The 18,895-nt window shown below is 33.9% G+C and overlaps 1 protein-coding gene across 1 annotated transcript; it reads left to right on the top strand.

Annotated features, from left to right (window-relative positions):
• Positions 1-7,104: 7,104 nt before the first annotated feature.
• LOC149266871 (pleiotropic drug resistance protein TUR2-like) lies at positions 7,105-8,869 on the top strand. The gene is made up of 4 exons (XM_089409427.1): positions 7,105-7,367; positions 7,540-7,711; positions 8,142-8,378; positions 8,600-8,869. The coding sequence occupies exons 1-4, from the start codon at positions 7,240-7,242 to the stop codon at positions 8,867-8,869; spliced, it is 807 nt and encodes a 268-aa protein (XP_089265553.1). The 5' UTR covers positions 7,105-7,239.
• Positions 8,870-18,895: the final 10,026 nt, after the last annotated feature.

The raw sequence follows: 18,895 nt of genomic DNA, 5'->3' as shown, positions 1-18,895 counted from the left end.
ATGATCATAGATCTACATCGATATAGCAAATCTTGAGAGCTTTATTCATTAGACCATAAATTTTTGGCTACCCTTTCTCTCTTTGAAGCCAATTCTTGGCATTGATACCACTTGTTAGGGATTTGCCGGAGAAAGATAAATTATTACCAAGATTTATTGATATTTACAGAGAGGAATAATAAAATAATGAGCAACAAGTAATCACATAAACAATACACACAAGATTTAACTGGGAAAACCCTAAATCTGGGGAAAAACCCAATCCAATGAAAACTCATTAGCATTGGGCAAAACCCTGGCCAATCCGACAAAGTGAGCCTTTACTGCTCACCTCCAGGCCTACATTACAATGAAGTATTCCCAGCCTTTTATAGGCTCCACTACATGCAATACCACAGGCAGAAAACCATGGGTGCACAATACCATGTGCCCCAAAACCATCACTCTTTAACTTGGTCAACTTTGAATCCATCTCGAGTCAAGTTTACCTAACAATTACCACGGGATAGGTGAAACAAATCGGTGCACAGGTCAAGAACTTATATGTTCTTGAGGTTAAAGATGCATGCAAAGCCTTGAGGAGCAAGGGAAATGTTAGTGACTTGGTGGTTGAGAGGGAGAGTAAATTGCCTCTCAACATGCAGCCCCAGAAGAAGCCTCAAAAGCAACTTCAGGAAATTGTGGAGTTACCACAATTGGAGGAGCTGAGAGGAGACCAGGAGGAGAGATCCACTCAAGAAGAGAAGAAGAAGTCTCAGACAATTGTGGAGCAGCCACAATTGGAGAAGTTGAGCAGAGACCGAGTGGAGGCATCCAGTCATGCAGAGACCTCCAGTAGGGGGAAATTCTGATCCAAGTGGGCAGAGGGATCACATGCAGTCATACCTCCAGGTGTGAGGTGGGTTGATGTGAAGTGATAGTCCCAAGAGAGCTGAAATTGGGCAGGGTCCATTGAGTGGTTTTATCTCATGGATCATACCTTGTTACGAGAGCCCAAATTACATTGTAGCAGGAGGAATTAGTGGGATTGATGAAATCAAAGATCAAAGTGACAGAGGCTAGAGCAGTAAAATACTGAATAAGCGTAGAGACGGGTTGACAATAGTGCAAAAAGGCAGAGTCAACATAAGCGTAGAGTTTTCAGTTAACAGAGGTAATAAGAATCAGAAACTTTGATGACAGAGGCATCATTCTGGTTCAGGTTGGATTTTTTTTGTTTTGTTTCTAGCGTTTTTGGAGCAACAACACTAGAGAGAAGTGTTGCATGCAGAACAATCCAAAGGTTCAAGAACGGGATCAAGTTGAATTCCTTTCTTGTTGACAGGGAGTGTTGAAAATAGCAATAAGAAATGATAAAAATAGAATCCAAAAATTCTAGTTTAATTTGTCCTTGAACTAAACAGAGAATTAGTATCGAATAATATTCTCATAGCAACTTGTAATAGTTAACTAGAGTGACTTGACTTAGTTAACTTAGGAATTTCGAGTTGGAAGTCTTTATGAAGTCATGTATATGTTGTCCCTACATTATAGGGGTCCAGGATGAGTTAATTGTGAGTTGTAATTAGTTAACTCAGTTTATTGAGTTAAGTCCAGTTAAATTAGTTCCAAACTGTTTGAGGAACTAATAGTGAGTTAACAGTCAGTTGGTGCACTAATGCATTAACTAGTGCTACTCTAGTTAGCTGAAGATTCCCTCATCAGAAACTCATGCATGTCGATTCTGAGAAAGACCCAGTTGAGACTAGAGTGCAGAGACAATGTACGATTTGTTGTATAATTTTCTAAGTTGTACAGATGGTGCATGCACTAAGGAACTGAACCTTGAAGGGATTGCAGACTTTTGGATGCACTGATTTCCCTTTAAGATGGGCTAATCAGCCATAGGAATTTTCCAAGGAAATAGGGACTCGGAGAGCTATAGAATTGGCTAAGTGTTGGCGAAGAGTTTGCTTGTGAGTTGGAGATTGATTTTACTGAGTGCTGGGATTGTTCTTGTGAGAACAAGCATTGTATTATCATCTTGGATTTCTGATTTAATGCAATACAGATAGTGGGGTTTTGAGTTGTGGCTTTCCCGTATACTTATTGTGTTATGTGCCATTGATATTATTCCTCTTGTCAATTATTTTTTTCATCGATCTTTATGGGCTTCCACTGTAAAGAGTAGAAGTAGATTCTTGTCTCTTGTTTTAGTAGATTAAATGAGCTTGTGAATCTACAGGAAAATCTACATCATTGATGGTGATAGGTTTAGGTGGTGTAGGATTCTAGCCTCTTGGGGAGCAACTTGCTAGTCATTTGGTTGCCATTTCTTAGCCAAGATTGTTTCCCGGATATTCTGGATGGCTCCCTCCCATACTGCTTCCTCAGATTGTTGGCTATTCTAAAAGGTCCTGCAGTTCCTCTCTTTTCATATAGCCCAAAGCGTGGAGCCTAGAGATAGTCCCCAAGCGCAATTAAGACCAGGCTTGAGAAGAGGCATGTCCACCATAGAAGGATGGTTTCTCTAATGCTCTGATGGTCTCTATCCATCCTTCCAAAGAGATCTTCCACTTGGTGCCACTTTTGAACTGCAAAAGGACATGGATTTAACAGGTGTTTGAGATCCTCATTATGTTGACCACACATGATACAATACAAGGGTCCATAGATACCCCTTTTTTGTAGTTGATCCCAAGTGAGGATTCTACCCCTACATACCAACGAGAGAATGTATGCAACTTTCGACCACCACCCACCTTTTCAAAGCTTCTTCCAAATTGGATGGTGATGCCCCTGCTCCCATCTTGCCTTTAAACGGTAAGCCTCTTTGATGGTAAATATTCCCTTTGTAGTATATCCCCATCGAAGAATGTCTGGTCCATTTTGGACTGTAAGCTTCCTGGATTCTAACTCTCTGTCCAGTTGCTTCCATTGATCTGACTCAGGGGGTTGAGGTCAATCCTGGCGTTCCTTCCATTTCCTCCAACCATCATTAGTCAGGGCATCTTTCTAATAATGATCCACCGTGTAGAAGTTCCTGCTAGTTATGTACAAAAATAAGTCACTCAAATCTTGTCTCCCAAATATTTTTTTTCTCTAATACTATAAGTCTAACCAGAACAAAATTATTTTCCCATTTCTGATTTCCCAAAAAACATATTGTTTGATAAAATTGTTATTCAAATTAGTATCAACTTTTTAAATAAAATTTATAAAAAACATTTATAGAGACTTTGTTATCATTTTTTAGTAAATGAACTACATCCACTGGCCTTGCATCTAACTTTACTTATTTAAACCTAGAGTAAGCATGTATCAGCGTTATTGCCCAAAAATTTCCAAAAGTATAAAAAAATTTATGACCCATTTTAGCATTAAAATAAAATAAATGAACGACATTCATGATCCTTAGCATCTAACTTTACTAATTTTAATAGTATCATTTGTACATATTCTCGGTAGAACATGGAATACGAAAAGAATCGACAACTATACCCTTCCATTTTATTCCTTTTTAAGTAAATTAGGTTATATACTTTTATATAAATTCCAATATCTTAATTATATTTTTTTAATATGTCAGTTAGTTGTGTTATTTATAATTTAAATTTTGGCCGGTTGTCTTATATTTTATACTATATATTTCGTCTAGTTGAGTTATTTATATTTTATACTTTAATTAGTTGGATTATTTATAATTTATATATTTGCTCGTTGTTATTGTTTATGTATATTTTAAATTTAACTTGAATTACAGAATTTATGAAAGTGAAAGAAGAGACATATTATGAAAGTGAGAGAAGAGGCGTATAGATATTGTTTATATATGTTTTAAATTTAATTTTGATTATTAAATAATTTTTTATTATTATAGAATTTATGCAAGTGAGAGAAGAGACTTATTGAGTAAAAGATATTCTAATAATATGGTTTTTTTAAATATTTACTTTCATCTTTATTATAATATATTGGGTTAAATTTTTTGATATTATAATAATATGTTTTTTTTAATATTTATTTTTACCCTTACTATAATATACTAGGTTCAATTTTTTGATATTATAATAATATGGTTTTTCCAATATTTACTTTCATCCTTACTATAATATATTGGGCTCAAATTTTTTGTCCATCTTACTTTCACTAATTATGATATGATTTATTATATTCACTAATTATGATATAATTTATTATATTAGGCTTAATTTTTTTTCTATCTTAATTTCACTAATTATGATATAAAAGTTATTTGTTTTAATTTTTTCTAAATTTAAAAAAAATTATAAAATATATGAAGATATAAATAGGGTTGAGAAAAATATTGAAAAAAAATATTATAATAATGTTTTATTTTTTTTGAATATTCACTTCATCCCTACTCCGAGTCTCATAGTGTAAAGTTTAAAGAATTATAGAATATATAAGAGTGACATATTAGTATGATATGTTTTGCTCAATTTTTTTTTTTTACCACCATTTTCAATATCATATATTAAAAGATTTGGGTGGAGGAAAATATTGGGCAAAATATAAATGAGAATGCTAGTGGAAATATTGGCTAAAATATGTGGGTGGGGAATATTTGGCATTTTATTTTCAAAATATATTTGAAAGTTATAGTGTGGTTTGGGGAAAATATTTGGCATTTTATTTCCCCATCATCACCCCAAAACATAGTTTTTGCCCAATATTTCCCTCAATCCCTACCCACAAGTACATTTTTTCCAATATTTCTCCCAACCCCACTCTAAAATATATTGAGGTGGGAGTTGACATTGGGAGAGATATGGGCAAAACATTCTAGGAGCCAGAGTTAAGGTTAGGGGCAATATTGAGCAAAACATTCTATATAATGGTAAGGATAAGAGTAAGGGTGGATGGAAATATTGGTCAAAAACATATTATTATAATTTTTTTTTGCTCAATATCTTTCTTTCCCTCCACCTTCATATTTAATTATGTATTTTATTAATATTTTTACTCAATTTCACTCTTATACTTAATAGTGAAAAATATTAAATTTATTTATTTATTTAAAAACATAATTTTAATATATCTTTTAATATATTTAAAAATACAATTTCAATAATTAAAAAATACCGTGGAATAAAAATTATATAATAAATAATAATAATAATAATCATTTAAATAATTAAATAATATAGTATTTACATTTTTATTTTATTTTATTTTTGGAAAATTATTTATAAATTAAGTGTTAATTTTGATATTAATCATGATATACTCCAAACAAATCTGAAATATATATATATATATATATATATATATATATATATATATATATATTGTGTGTGTGAGTGAGTTTGGTCGAACTATATTTTCATCATGTCCAGTATATCAACCAATGGGGAATTGAATTGATCACTTCACGTCAAGAAGTACTTTAAGAGAATGTCCTCTCACTATCTATCCAAAACCCTAGAGACAATATTTTATATTAATTTAATAATAATATTACAAATTAAATAAATTAATATAAATAATTCTGAATTAATTTTTTTTTTTTAATTTGAATAAATTATTTTCAATCACTTAGCTATTTCAAAATAATATATTTTATTAAAAAATAATAATTTTCATTTTCATTTAAATTAGATAATGGATTAGTTTGAGTGGTTAAATATTGTGAACTACAAGTAGAATGCCATATAGACAAGTTCCAAGTTTAACTGATTTTGTGAATAATGTTGCATTTCACATTGATGGAGAAGTGAAGGCTTAATATTTGAGCTTTATAACAAGGGATCAACATATCCCTCTATTTTATATAGGTTTGAAAATAAACTATTTTCCCAACTACTATAATTACGTTATACATTTCAGAGTATTAAAATTTAAAAAAATGATAAAAGCTAATTAAATGATAACTATATTTTAAATAATTTTTTTATTTACTATAAAAACAGTAAGTATGTCAAAATTTAATACATTTAAAATAAAACTTGGAACATGAATTTTTAACAACAGAGATTTGCGTTCACGTTACCATGTACCGTCATAATATGTAAATAGACTTTGTTACAATATCATGAGCTAATACCATGGCTTATCAATAGCACATGCTCAAAAAAACCATAACTCACTTGATATGACACTTATTAGTCCCTGCCTGGGACTCTTAGCAATCGATCGTGCGTTGACTGCCTATTAATCTCTTGTTTGACCAAAAAATATTGCTATACATCACAATTTTAACCAAAGTTTTCATATTAAAAAATAATATAAAATTTATTATGTAATTGCTGATTGGCCAACAAAGTTGAGGGTCTTATTGCAGGCTTCGCAGGTTTCAAGACGGGTAAAAGTAAGATATCCTAAGTTTTTGGTACCTCTTCTGCGTGTCCTTGCGGCAAACTTTTCTAATATCCAAAGTTTTCAGTTGCAAAAGATATTCAACTTTTCTGCTATCCAAGGTTTTCTCGTGCAAAAGATTTTTATATCCAAACTAAATATTCTGGTGCAAAAGATTTTTATATCTAAACTAAATATAATTCACTAAAGATTTTTATATCCAAACACAAACTTCAGAGAGAATTTACTGCCACATGGCTATCTGCATGCGAAAGCTCTAGTGGGCTTTTACATGCGGCTGGTGCTATCTGTAAGAGAGCAAGTTGATTTCTCATTATGAGTCATTGTTCTCAGGTAGGCTGCGCCCTTTTTTTGGAACTGGTTTCTTTTATAAGCGAGGTCCTTCGATAATATGACATATAATCTCTAGGTTCTGGACCAGGGTTTTGACCATGAGGCCAAGACTGTGTTCTGAGTTTTCTCGCAATTGCTAGAGTTGGAATGTCAAAGGTTTTATTATCTGTTTTTAGTTCAGCGTCCTCCATGGCGGTTGCCAAAAAATATTCTAATAGTTTGTTACAATTTGTTGTTGTAAAATTGTTTGACGTGTTTCTGTGTTTAGCGTTGTAATTGTTTTTATATTCCCATTTCCCATACAAATCATGGATAGGCTATCGTTTTGCATGCATATAAGTTTCCATGTTTATTTATCCCAATTTGATTATGTTTTGGACTTACAATTCATATCTCCATTAGCTATAATGCCAGCATTTTGTGTTTTATGAATGTGGATTTATTCAATGCTACTGAAAACATAATGCATAATGTGGGTTTTTCCACAGGCATAATAAAGTTCTCATTCAGGAACTCAGCGAACCAGTCCAAGACTCAAAGGATTTGTGTTTTGAAAGGCAATTTGGTCAATCCTTTGCAGTTCAAATCATGGCTTGTTTGTGGAAGCAAAACTCGTCGTATTGGAGAAATCCTCAGTACAACACCGTTCGACTCATATTCACCTTTTGCTGCGCCCTAATATTTGGCACTATTTTCTGGAGAATTGACCGGAAGATGTAAACATTACTTTCTCCTACAATCACAAAATCTAATCAATCTAGACCCAATTCTTTTGTGTCATTGGATGTTGTTTACGAGCAAAACCAACAAGTATACTAAATACTTTGGGATGCAATCTAATATTCAAGGTAGATGCAATTCTTATGTGTCATTGGATGTTGTTTACAGGCAGAACCAACAAAATATATTAAATGCTTTGGGATCCATGTTCGCAGCTATTATATTCCTGGGTTTCAGCAATGCCGTTTCTGTCCAACCAGTAGTCGATGTCGAAAGGATAGTTTTATATAGAGAAAAGGGAGCAGGAATGTATTCGGCTCTTCCGTATGCTATTGCTCAGGTATGTACTTTTTGCAGGAACGTATTCGGCTCTTCCGTATGATATTGCTCAGATATGCACTTTTTGGTTTTGTATTGTTTTATCAATATAGACTCATTCAATTTAATTTGATCATTGTTAAATTGGCGTATACATTTTTTTTTGGTTCATGAACAAGGAACCCATCTAGTAGCATTTGATTAGTAAAGTGTAAATTTACATAAGTGCATATATTCTATTTTTTTATTTGAATTTAGTATTTGATTACAAAAGTATAAATTTACAAAATCGAACCTAAAATAAATTTAATTATTAAAACCTAAATTTGTAGAAATATATATATTCTACCTCTACATACTCTTAAAACGCTCAAACTGTAATATTATAAAAATAAGCATACAAACATAGCTTTAAAGCCTTCTACTAATACAACCATATTTATGTTACACAGCTTTTGATCGAAGTGCCATACATATATATTCAAACACTGGTCTATGGTGTGATAGTTTATGCATTGACAGGCATGAAGTGGACAGCAGCCCAATTCTTTTGGTATTTGTTTTTCATGTTCTTCACGTTCCTTTATACCACATACTATGGGATGATAATGGCGGCTGTCACTCCTAATGCAACCATAGCTTCAGTTCTCTCCTCGGCTTGTATTGCAGTGTGGATGATTTTTAGCGGAGTATTTTCTCTATGTATTGTTCAATTTAATTTGATTGCATATTTTGGAAATTCCATGATGGATAGGAGTATAATCAGTTCATTTTAGTGGTTTCTATCTATCAAATTTCCAAAACTCTTACCATAAAAAAAGTAATTACTCTTTTTTTTCCCTTTGGGCTCGTCACAAAAATTAGTCAAATAAATGTTCATTGATAATGTGAGTGTTTTTGGGCGTTACAGCGGATTCCTCTGTGGTGGAGATGGTATTACTGGGCATGCCCCTTCGCATGGACGCTCTACGGACTGGCGGTATCTCAGTTTGGCGATATTTCAGATGAAGTGGTGATGGCAGATGGCGAGAAGCAACAAGTGAACGAATTTCTGAGTAATTACTTTGGATATAAACACGATTTTCTGGGACCGGTTGCAGTTGCAACAGTGACAATCGCACTTTTGTTTGCTGCGATCTTTGCACTGAGCATTAGAACACTTCATTTCCAAAAAAGATAGAAAGAGCCTTTATTCTTTTGTTCAGAACAAAGGATTTTTTTACAATCTATGACTGATTTCAGTTGCTTGAGTAAGTGAACAAATTAGAGGGAGATAGCTACAGAAAACAAGTTATGTTCGTATCAATGAATAAATTCTTATAAAATATTTTATTTATAATAAATAAATAAATGCGTAACCCAATACATATTATTATCTTCTATATACATATTTTCATTTTTCATTTTTAAATATTTATGGTGAATTATAGTCATTATTTTTATTAAAAGATAATTTTAATTTAATAATTTTTTTTAAATGATTAATTTTTATTTTTTAAAATTATTAAAATATAAATTTATAAATTAATAATTTACAATACATTAACACTAACAAAGTGAAATTAATTTTTTGAGGAGCTCACGTGGTAAGATACTGAAAATGAAAACTAAATGAAAGCAATGTCTCATCTTCACATCTAGACAGTTTGCTAAATTTTAATTTAAACATTTTATAAGCATATTCATTATATAAAATAATGTTTTAATTTAAATATCTTAATAAATTAATGTAATAGTTTACGGAAGTTTGATTTTTTTGTTTTTAAATTAGAAGTTTTATTTTTAACAAATATTTAGACAGTAAATTATATTATAGTAGAAATATAATATTCGTATCACAAAGCACAAAACTGAGTTTTATGTTGGATGGAATGTGATTGCCGCACCCACCAAACTCTTCATTAATCACATTTGGTCATCCAAAGGCAAAGTTAAATATGGTTTCTGCAAGGTTGGCACCTCCTCTAAGTTCCCTGCAAACCCCGGCAGGGACTACCGCCACGGCAGTGGCTCCTTGTTTATATGATATTTTTAATTAATCAATTTAATTAAAACAAAAAATGAAAACTACTTTAAAGATAAAATTTCATACTAGAATATTTCATAGAGATATTCCAAAATAAACATGTCTATGCACATATTTATTTTACTCTTAAAAAATACATATAAAATTTTCAAAAATATATATTCTTTCAAAAAACAAATCAAATTATTATAATTTTATTTTTTATTATACTTTTATTTTGCTAAATATTTATAATAAATGTCAAACATGTCCACTAAAGAGAGAAGGTAAGTTCTTAATTAGCCAGTATTGAATATTAAATACAAATTATCACGATAAGCCACACTTTATGCCATGGACTATAAAAATCTTGATCTCAATAACCTGAAAACTGCAGAACTAAACTTTTCTATTTATTAATGGTTCATTAAAAAAATGCTTAACATCAGTGTAACTTATCCACCTAATAATTTAGTGAAGGGAAAAAATCAGCATATTATTAATTTATTAAAAAAAAAGCACCTTTAAAAAGCGAATGATGAATGGTACCAAATGGAAAGCATGAACATGGATGCCATAATCCTACTCCTTGAAAAATGAGGCATTTAATTGTAAAATATGAAACTCCACGTACTAAGTGTAAACGGTAAGGATGAACATGTAGGCCATATCCCCACTTCAAAAATGTGAGAAATTTAAAGTAGAAATTATGAAACTCATCGCACTAACCGTGAGTGGTAAGCATGACCATGGAGGCCTTCAACCCAATTGGAAATGTAAGCCATCGGTTATCCCGTAAAGAAGGATTTAATGCTCAGATTCGATCCACCGCCAATTCCACAGCAATATCGGCGACAACAAAATATTTCATCAATGTATCAAGGACATGGAAGAATGGGCAGCCATAGATTGGATTGACATTCATTTTCCAAGAAGGGAAACTATATATATTAACAACAGGTTCACTGAAAGCACCACAGACTGGTACAAGTTCGACGAGTTTATATGACAACTAAACACATAAATTCAAACTAATTTCCTGGACATTATAATACAAATTACTTCACAGAACTGAACTGTCTACTATCAAATGTTTTGCAATTACCGCCCACACTTCGGGCAGTGCTCTAATGGAAGAAATGCAGTTACCTACATCCGCTGAAGGCAGGCCCGGAAATGCTATAAGGGAAAAGGGAAGAATCGTTTAATTGGTCTAACAGAGACGGACCATGTAACATAAGCGGCAAAGTCCTGTCTGGAATTTCTGGAATGTCGCCCTCACCCTCCAGCATCCTCACAGCGTCCACCATTCGAGGTCTGAATGCCACCATAACATGTGCGCACAGAATACCCACTGAAACAACTCTCTTCATCATGCTCTCCGCCCCGCTTTGCCGGATTCTCTCGTCTATTATTTCACTGGTTCTGCCTTCTTTCACTAGCGTCCATGCCCAATCCGTGATGAGATAATGAGGTTCCGAATACGAAGTAGCTTACAGAGCTTTTCGGTGCCAAGGAATAATGTGTTCAGTGGCTCCCCTTCAAAAAAAACAAACATGAACCACGAGCCAAAAAGCCGCCTTCTAACCAAATAAAATATGGACAGAACGAAATTACAAATTCAAAATTCAAATTTGATTTCCTTTAGCGCCTTTACTAAATTCAAAATAAAACGGAATTTGGAAAACGGTGGTAGACGACGAAGCCAACGGAGGTTGCAGGAGGAGACGGGATAGGTCTGACAGTGGTCACAGATACATTGAATACTGGAGCTTGCCGGAGGTAGGGTGATCGAGTTGCCGGAATATGCATGGATATGTATGGCTTTCATGCATATGTAGCATGCCTTCGGATGCACGAATGTCCTGTCACAGGTACTTAGCGCTCATTTATGTTTCTATAGGGTTGGAAATAGGAACTTCCCTTAGGTCAAGGGTAGCAAATATCCACGTGAATTGAATGTGTCATCATTAACGTGTTGAATGAGTCAATGGCAAAATGGCAGACCAAAAAACACTTCCGTCAAGGGTACCAGAAATCCACAGGCAGTGGCTAACCAGCTTGCCATAGGGCATTAAATGCCCGGGGAGATGCAGGCTGGATAGCCCGCTAACACGCGAATTTCCATTTATTATTTAGTGCCCAGTTTCCAAATTCGTGTGTTAGCGGGCTATCCAGCCTGCATCTTCCCGAGCATTTAATGCCCTATGGAAAGCTGGTTAGCCGCTGCCGAAATCCACATGGGGTGCCGGAAGCAACTCCATGTGCTCCTCCCCACAATGAAATAATAATTGACCACGTGGAAACACATGCCCCAACCCTAGGTTCTAAGCCACTACCTCCATTGACTCTTCGCTCCATGTGACCCCACCGCTTACTAAGCGGCACGCTCTCTGACACCGATTTCTCTGCAGTTGCGCATGATTGGACGCCACGACCGACTAGTGCTCCGCTTCCCTTCATGTGACCGCAACCCACATAGGATTACTCTTTCCAACTCCATTAGTTATATTTTATCGTGGGGCCAAACCACACGTTATCGCTACCTCTACACTTAGCGGAGATATAATTAGGAGAAAGATAGGGACATCTCAAATTTCAGAGTACATAAGGCTCATCATGTGAGTGGAGTGGCATCTTTATAGTATTCAGGGAGCTAAATTGGAGGTGGTGGCCCCAAAAACATAGGAATAATGATTTAATACTAGGCTTCATTTCATATATTTAAAACCAGGTTGTTGAGCTATCGATAGGGAGTTGGTGGAGCTAAATTGGAGGTGGTGGCCCCAAAAACATAGGAATAATGATTTAATACTAGGCTTCATTTCATATATTTAAAACCAGGTTGTTGAGCTATCGATAGGGAGTTGGTGGAAGTTCAATCCAACCCCACTGTCCTTGGATATTGACGTGACACGTTGTAGGGTTCCACCCTTCTAACCAACGAAAGGGATTCACCTAATAAAAAATCACAAATTATTGTTAGAAAACTAATAAACTTAAACAACGATTCTGCATGCGGAAAGAACTGAAAAGAATCACTAAAACTTAATGCCCAGGGATACGAATTACCTCCAGCCATTGGTGAAATTGTTGATGCAATTTCCTTCTGAAACACCACGCTCCAGCTGCACAAACAAAAGGGAAAGAAGACAAATGATCTAAAGGCACTTCCAAGCTCTGCTATCTCAGCTAGATGGTGTAGAACTGAAGGGGATTGAGATATGAGCTTGGGGACCAAACAGATGAACATATAGCTAAGCTTCCATCAAGCTTCTAAAAGCTATGTGTTAGAAAAACCACAAATCAAGGTAGAGATCAGATCAAAGTGATGGACCACTTTAGTAGCTCCCAATTATAAATTTAGTAATTGCAGTTGATTTTCTTAACTTAAGGAAACTACTGCAGTTGGTTTCCATAAGTTAAGAAAAGCTGCAATTCCATAAATCAAGGTAGCTTTTGTGTAAAATCAATGGAGCTTAACATTCTCCCACTTGGTCCATACTTCCAAACTTAATGTCTCAAAAACCATTGACAATCTGTATTAAGTAATAGATACATGAATCATGGCGATAAGTCCTCTTATGACGAGTATTATCTTCCATGTATTACTATGAATTTATTCTTATTATAATTTATGTGGCAACAATATCTTAATGAATAAACCTTATGTTTATTCTTGGTCCTTCTTAAATGAATTTTCTCAAATCAACTTAAGGTGCACATAAATATGAGAAAAAACATCACAATAATTAAGAATTTCATTAAAATATCATTGTCCATACAATGAAAAACTTCATAATGGAACCAAGTCCCATATTCAATACATGATCCTTGAATTTAAACGGTGGCATGCCCTTAGTCAAAGGATCAGCGATCATTAACTCAGTGCTGACTTGCTCAATGACCACTTTATTTTCTTTAACACGTTCCCTTATAGCTAAATACTTAATGTCGATGTGTTTATTTCGACTCCCACTTTTTTAGCCATAAAACCAGCAGCTGAATTATCACAATATATTCTCAATGGCTTAGAGATAGAATCCATAATTCTAAGCCCAGAAATGAAATTCTTAAGCCATACACCATGTAAAGCAGCCTCAAAACAGGATATACATAAGCATGTAGTCTTTGGTCCCTTGAAGGTACCTCATTACTTTCTTTGCAGCTCTCCAGTGGTCTAAACCTGGATCACTCTGATATCGTCCCAACATTCCCACAACAAATGCAATGTCAGGTCTTGTGCAGACTTGAGCATACATTAGGAATTGCTGATCTCTTAGGTCTAGTAGATCTTCTTAATGTTGTACCATCATCTTCCTGAGAAGTATGTGGTTCAACTTGTTGTTCAAAAGTTCTTGGCAACTCTTGAACTCCTTGATCTACTGGAATATCGTCAGCAGCTTGTGGAACTTCAACAATTGGTTGTTCAACACCAGTTTGTACTTGAGGGGTGCTATGAGTAATAACCAATCTATCACTTGAAGTGGAAGGTTGAGATTCTGAATGATCTTTCTCAGAAACTATGTTTCTGGTTTGATCGCTCCCACTGATCAAGTATGATTTCTAATATGTCTGAACTCCTATTGGCACCTTTCTTTGACTTGTTGGTCTGCTTTCCCTTTATGCAGTCCACACAAATCTCAAGATCAGTAAAATCTAGAGTATTAAGTATTCCTTCATTTACCAATCTTTTAATTTTATCTATGGAGATATGACCTAGTCTCCGGTGCCATAATTTAGAGGAAACTTCATTAATAACACATCTTTTAGTGCCAGTGTGAACATGCATTGAATCATATGTGACATTGTTTTGTAAATTAATGCAGTAAAACCATTAGACAAAATACCATTCCCAACATAATCAGATTTATAGAATAGACTGAAAGATTTTTCTGAAAAGTTTAAGGAATATCCAAAAGGTACAAGCCTTGAAACTGAAATCAAGTTTCTAGAAAAACTTGGAACGTGAAAGGTCTTTTCTAACTCCAAAACAAAGCCACTACTTAAAGTTAAATAACATGTTCTTATAGCTTCCACATGCGAGCCCATCTTGTTTCCTGATAAGATGCTTTGCTCACTTCCTACTGGCTTCCTTAAGTTTTGCAAACCTTTGCAAGGAATTCGAAATGTGAATTGTTGATCCAGAATCAATCCACCATGTGTTAATATTAACATTAACCATATCAGATTCATAATAAACAAACGAGATTACTTCCTCAAGTTCGGGAATGTCAGAACGAATTTCAGAGAAATTTGCAGGTTGTACTACTGCATCAAAATAAAGAATCACATGCTTATGTTGAGGCTTAATAAACTTTCATGTTCTACCAATGTAAAACATGGTAAAAAGAATTGAATCAAATGACATGAAAATTGCCTGTGGGCTAAATTTTCAATTCAAGCAGATTCAATAAAACTTTATGAACTTTCACGTTTTACCAATGTAAAACATGCTAAAAAGAATTGAATCAAATGACATGAAAATTGCCTGTGGGCTAAATTTTCAATTCAAGCAGATTCAATAAAACTTTATGAACTTTCACGTTTTACCAATGTAAAACATGCTAAAAAGAATTGAATCAAATGACATAAAAATTGCCTGTGGGCTAAATTTTTAATTCAAACAGATTCAATAAAACTTTATGAACTTTCACGTTTTACCAATGTAAAACATGCTAAAAAGAATTGAATCAAATGACATAAAAATTGCTTGTGGGCTAAATTTTTAATTCAAACAGATTCAATAAAACTTTATGATAAAACTTATTAATTCATAACTCCTGTGGGTAGGTTATGAAATTTTATCCTAATTAATCACATAAATATAATAAAAATTCCTGTGGGATAAAATTTATTATATTCAGTGTAATTAATTACAATTTAATGTCTAAATAATCTTTATGTGATCTTGCCAATCAATATATAATTTTATTTAATTAAAGATGCTGTGGCTATTCTCTAATTAATTAAAATCATATGGATCACTAGACATTATTTTGTTGCATAAACAAAACTTAACCAGAGAGAAAAATAATGTTTACTGAAAGGAGTAAGTCAAAATGACATTTTAATAAACTCCATAAAACTGTAATAATTCTCTAGCAAAATCAAAAGCAGTCAGCATTACCGAAAATGACTACAAATTGATTGTTCAATTTATAAACTAAACCCGGAGATTGATTGAAGCAGCGTTGATCTACTTTGCACTTGCATAGCAAATGCAATTCGAAAGCTAGCTGGCTTGACTTCAGGCTCCGTCCTTAAGTTTATAAAACAACAAAAATTGACCAGCAAACAAGCTATTTTGCTCACAAGATAAATAAAATTAAAATTAAATTTACATTAAATTTCAATAACGCTAATCTGAACTTCATGCAAAATAAACACCCTTTGAACAACAATCATATGCTATCAGAACTCTGACTTCTTTACATATATGTCGGTTGAAGCATATAAATTAAAATGATTGTGGACACTATTATAGGGCATGAAAACAGATAAATGATTTGACAGACATATTATTAGTCAGTCTCACAGTGACAATCATTATGTCGGGTTTTGGGATGATCTACAATATTTGCCATGTTTATAGTTAACGTTACAAACCCTTCCACCTGTACATCATCAGGACAAGCATTCATTATCGGGATGATGAACCTCAGATGGGAAGGTTCGAAACGTTGACCATAAGACATTGTATATGGGCACATATCACATATCATCCCACAATCCAGACCAAATAATGTGTTAATTAATTAACTACAGTTCAGCCATATACTAGAGCGCTCCAATACCATACAAATTAGTATCTAATGCTCGCTGATCAAGATAGGCGATGTGCCAACCGAGTCAATTTTAATCATAATCATTACCACATCATACTAGCAACTACCTTGCAATCTGGAAACTTTACATATTCTGAAGAAACAAAAAGTATATTTTCAGTCTTTAAATCCGTGTGAACGAGATTCAACTCATGCATATCTGCCACATATCACTGGCGAAATTAGGAAAACAAAATCCTAAATAGATACTGCTAGTACCCTTTTCAAGAGCCATGGCAATGCCATCTCATAAAACAAGGCACCATCCAATATTATATTTTGGAGGCCATTAACGTTAGAATATGTTCACAATTTCCACAAGCGATGACTAAAGAGGTATTAGAACATAGGATTTCAACTTCACTAAACAAAATACTTAGTATAAAATTAAGAGGCCTATTCAAATCCCATTGATTCTTGATGATGACAAAGTAATAAAAACGAAAACCTCCAAAACTTTAAAAAAGTGAAGTGAAGGTTCAAATATGGCTACAACCATACGTAAAAATAAAAACCGAACTTGATGTGAAGAGAAATTTTAAAAGTAAATCTATCATGAAAGAATTAATATGGAAGGAAAAACATGTCAAGAATTATTCTTGATTTTAACAAATCTCAACGAAAATACTAAATTTGTAAGAACTTTAACATTCAAAAACAAGCTCCCGAAATTAATGTATTTAAAATAATCCTTCAGCTTATCTCATCTTTTAATGGATCACAGTGAATATTTTTACAAAGACATTAATGGAAGCTTATGAAAGAATACGCTCATCTCACAGGCGAAGGCGAAGAGTAACGAGGTCTGGCATATGGGCAGAGATATTTCCAATGCAGTTAAGATGGAAATTACGTTTCATCTCAACCAAACACATATGCGACACGCAAACCCCTTTGACTAACTCAACGCAAATCGCTTTGAAGCAACCACACTGATGGTACAATGCGTCAAATTTTTCAGAATTAAAATCTAAGTAAACTGGTAATTAACATATGAAGGTTGTATGAAACGGAATTCAGATTTTGGTGATCAATGGGGATTTTATATTCTAGATTTTATGCATAACATTCATAATTTGTATCCGCAACATAATCCAAATACAGAAACAGAATCTGGCAAATAACACAATGCAGATGTTATCATATATCCTCGGAAAAATGTGTGCGCAGAACTGAGGCTCTAATCAGGACAAAACCCCATAAATCAAAATCTTGTGACCATATTCGTTGACTGGTAATTGATACATACAAAGCCTTGCATTATACTTAGTAAATGAAGCATAAGTTATTTTCTAAATTTTCTAAATGCACAGAATTAAAAGACCCATCAACAGAAAGATCCAATATCTGATCTTACTGATATGAAGAAAACTCCAGACCTCGGCTAGGGATACGACTACAGTGCAGTTTTGACTTGACTTTGAAGATAAATGGGTCTTTAAATTTCAGAAGAGCCCTTAAATTTCATGCGACCCTAAACTCCAACATCAAGCTTACGCTGTATACTTCAATGCCAAACTTTGAGCTTAAAAATAAAAAAAAATTGAGAAGCTTGATTACAGTGTTTACAAAACCCATTAACTTAAATCCCGCAAAGACTTGGATAAGATGGAGTGGAAGGCATGCCAGTCAAACAAATGGAAATGTAAACAATAACGCATGCATGACATAGATTCTTGGCCAACACACAGCAAGGCAGAGGTAAAATGGCTCCGATACCAACTGTTAGAAAACTAATAAACTTAAACAACGATTCTGCATGCGGAAAGAACTGAAAAGAATCACTGAAACTTAATGCCCAGGGATATGAATTACCTCCAGCCATTGGTGAAACTGTTGATGCAATTTCCTTCTGAAACACCACGCTCCAGCTGCACAAGCAAAAGGGAAAGAAGACAAATGATCTGAAGGCACTTCCAAGCTCTGCTATCTCAGCTAGATGGTGTAGAACTGAAGGGGATTGAGATATGAGCTTGGGGACCAAACAGATGAACATATAGCTAAGCTTCCATCAAGCTTCTAAAAGCTATGTGTTAGAAAAACCACAAATCAAGGTAGAGATCAGATCAAAGTGATGGACCACTTTAGTAGCTCCCAATTATAAATTTAGTAATTGCAGTTGATTTTCTTAACTTAAGGAAACTACTGCAATTGGTTTCCATAAGTTAAGAAAAGCTGCAATTCCATAAATCAAGGTAGCTTTTGTGTAAAATCAATGGAGCTTAACAATTATATGTAAGGGCCCTTCTAACTATGGGTTATAAGTATTTGTGGGACCCTTTTGTCTAAGGGATTAGAAGTAATGTATGACTCTTTACCATGTGAGTGGATGCAATGGCAACCCTGCTCACTAGATGTCAATGTCAGTGTTATG

This window comes from Pinus tabuliformis, chromosome 6 (genome assembly GCF_031772625.1).
Source record: "Pinus tabuliformis cultivar Carrire ecotype Pingquan chromosome 6, CPIR1, whole genome shotgun sequence".
In the NCBI taxonomy this organism is placed as follows: domain Eukaryota; kingdom Viridiplantae; phylum Streptophyta; class Pinopsida; order Pinales; family Pinaceae; genus Pinus; species Pinus tabuliformis.
This window is presented reverse-complemented; position numbering and strand designations above follow the sequence as displayed.